Source organism: Meles meles, unplaced genomic scaffold, assembly GCF_922984935.1.
Source record: "Meles meles unplaced genomic scaffold, mMelMel3.1 paternal haplotype, whole genome shotgun sequence".
Classification (NCBI taxonomy): Eukaryota; Metazoa; Chordata; class Mammalia; order Carnivora; family Mustelidae; genus Meles; species Meles meles.
Genome location: NW_025721603.1, coordinates 838,949 through 840,437, shown reverse-complemented (window position 1 = coordinate 840,437; position 1,489 = coordinate 838,949). Strand labels below are relative to the sequence as shown.

At 42.2% G+C, this 1,489-nt stretch overlaps 1 protein-coding gene across 1 annotated transcript; it reads right to left on the bottom strand.

The window, feature by feature from the left end:
* Nucleotides 1–276: 276 nt before the first annotated feature.
* On the bottom strand, nucleotides 277–1,236 carry LOC123936560 (olfactory receptor 2T11-like). The gene has a single exon (XM_045997015.1). The coding sequence runs from the start codon at nucleotides 1,234–1,236 to the stop codon at nucleotides 277–279; it is 960 nt and encodes a 319-aa protein (XP_045852971.1).
* Nucleotides 1,237–1,489: the final 253 nt, after the last annotated feature.

Genomic DNA, 1,489 nt, shown 5'->3' with positions numbered 1-1,489 from the left:
TTTTTTATCCTTTATTTAGTCTGAGAGACAAGAACCAGAATCAAATGAATTCTTTAACTGATGTAATAATATCTCATTGTTGGTATCTAGCCAAAATGTGTCTGCACAACTAATGAAAAATCTTTGTTTCCCTCCCCTAGTAGCAAGAAGCCAGCCACAGAAAATCCTCTTGATTGGCAATTGTAAGTAATCTTTGACAGCTGACCAAATAGTCATATTTGAAACAGGACAATAGAAAATGTTCTTAGGAAGACCTATTGTCAGTTTACTGAATTCTTAAGCATCACTTGTGGATACTTTTTGAGCAGATGAGATTTGTGATAGTATCATTTTAAATGCCCCCATTACATCCTTGTTTCTGAGGCTATAGATAAGAAGATTGAGCATGGGTGTGACAATGGTATAGAAGGCTGACACTACCTTGTCTTGCTCAGGAGTGTGAAAAGACTGGGGCAGAACATAAGTGTAGAAGGCAGCTCCATAGAAAATGCTGACTACAGTCAAATGGGACGAACAAGTGGTAAAGGCTTTCTTCCGGCCTTCAGCAGAGTGCATTCGGTGGACAGTTAACAAGATGAGAGAGTAGGAGGTTGAAATGATAGAGATGGGGATAAGCAACATGAGTACACAGCAGATGTACATTAGAGTTTCATACAAGGATGTGTCAGCACAGGCTAGTCTGAGAACTGCAGGGATCTCACAGAAAAAATGGTTGATACTGCGGGAGCCACAGTAGGGGACATTCATGGTGATGGGGGTGAGCAGAAAGCCATCCAGGGACCCACCAAACCAGGCACCAGCAGCCAGCAGGAGACACACCCTGTGATTCATCAGGACTGGATACCTAAGAGGGTTACAGACAGCCACATAGCGGTCATAAGCCATGAGGCCCAAGAGGAAGAACTCTGAGCCAATCATGGTCAGGTAGAGGAAGATCTGGATGCCACAACCTACAAAGGAAATGGTCTTCTCTTTAGAAACCATGTCGACCAGAAGTTTTGGGACAGTGGTACAAATGAAAAGGGTGTCCATGATAGACAGCTGACTGAGCAGGAAATACATAGGAGTATGGAGACGGGAGTCCACCTGAATCAAGACTATCATGACCAAATTTGCAGTTACAGTCACCACAAAAATAGCAAAAATAACAGGAAAGATGATCCCTATAGCTTTATTGTTCACCAGAAGCCCCAGGAGGATAAAGTCAGAGGATAAAGTTATATTCTTCATTGACATTGCTGATGGCAGCTCCAGTAAAGCAGGAAGCCACAAAGACCAGGAAGGAAAAGGAGAGAGGACACTTTCAGTATGGATGAAACTTACAATGGAGATGAAACCTCAGAGAGTGCTGGATGGGCTGAAATTTTCTAAGTCAAAATGCTAGAGAAAAATGAACAGATCAAGAGACAGATGTTAAGATGGAAACTGCTGATCTCTTCCTCCATGTTCGAGAACAACAATTTATATTGTGTTTATGTTCATGCTGCAA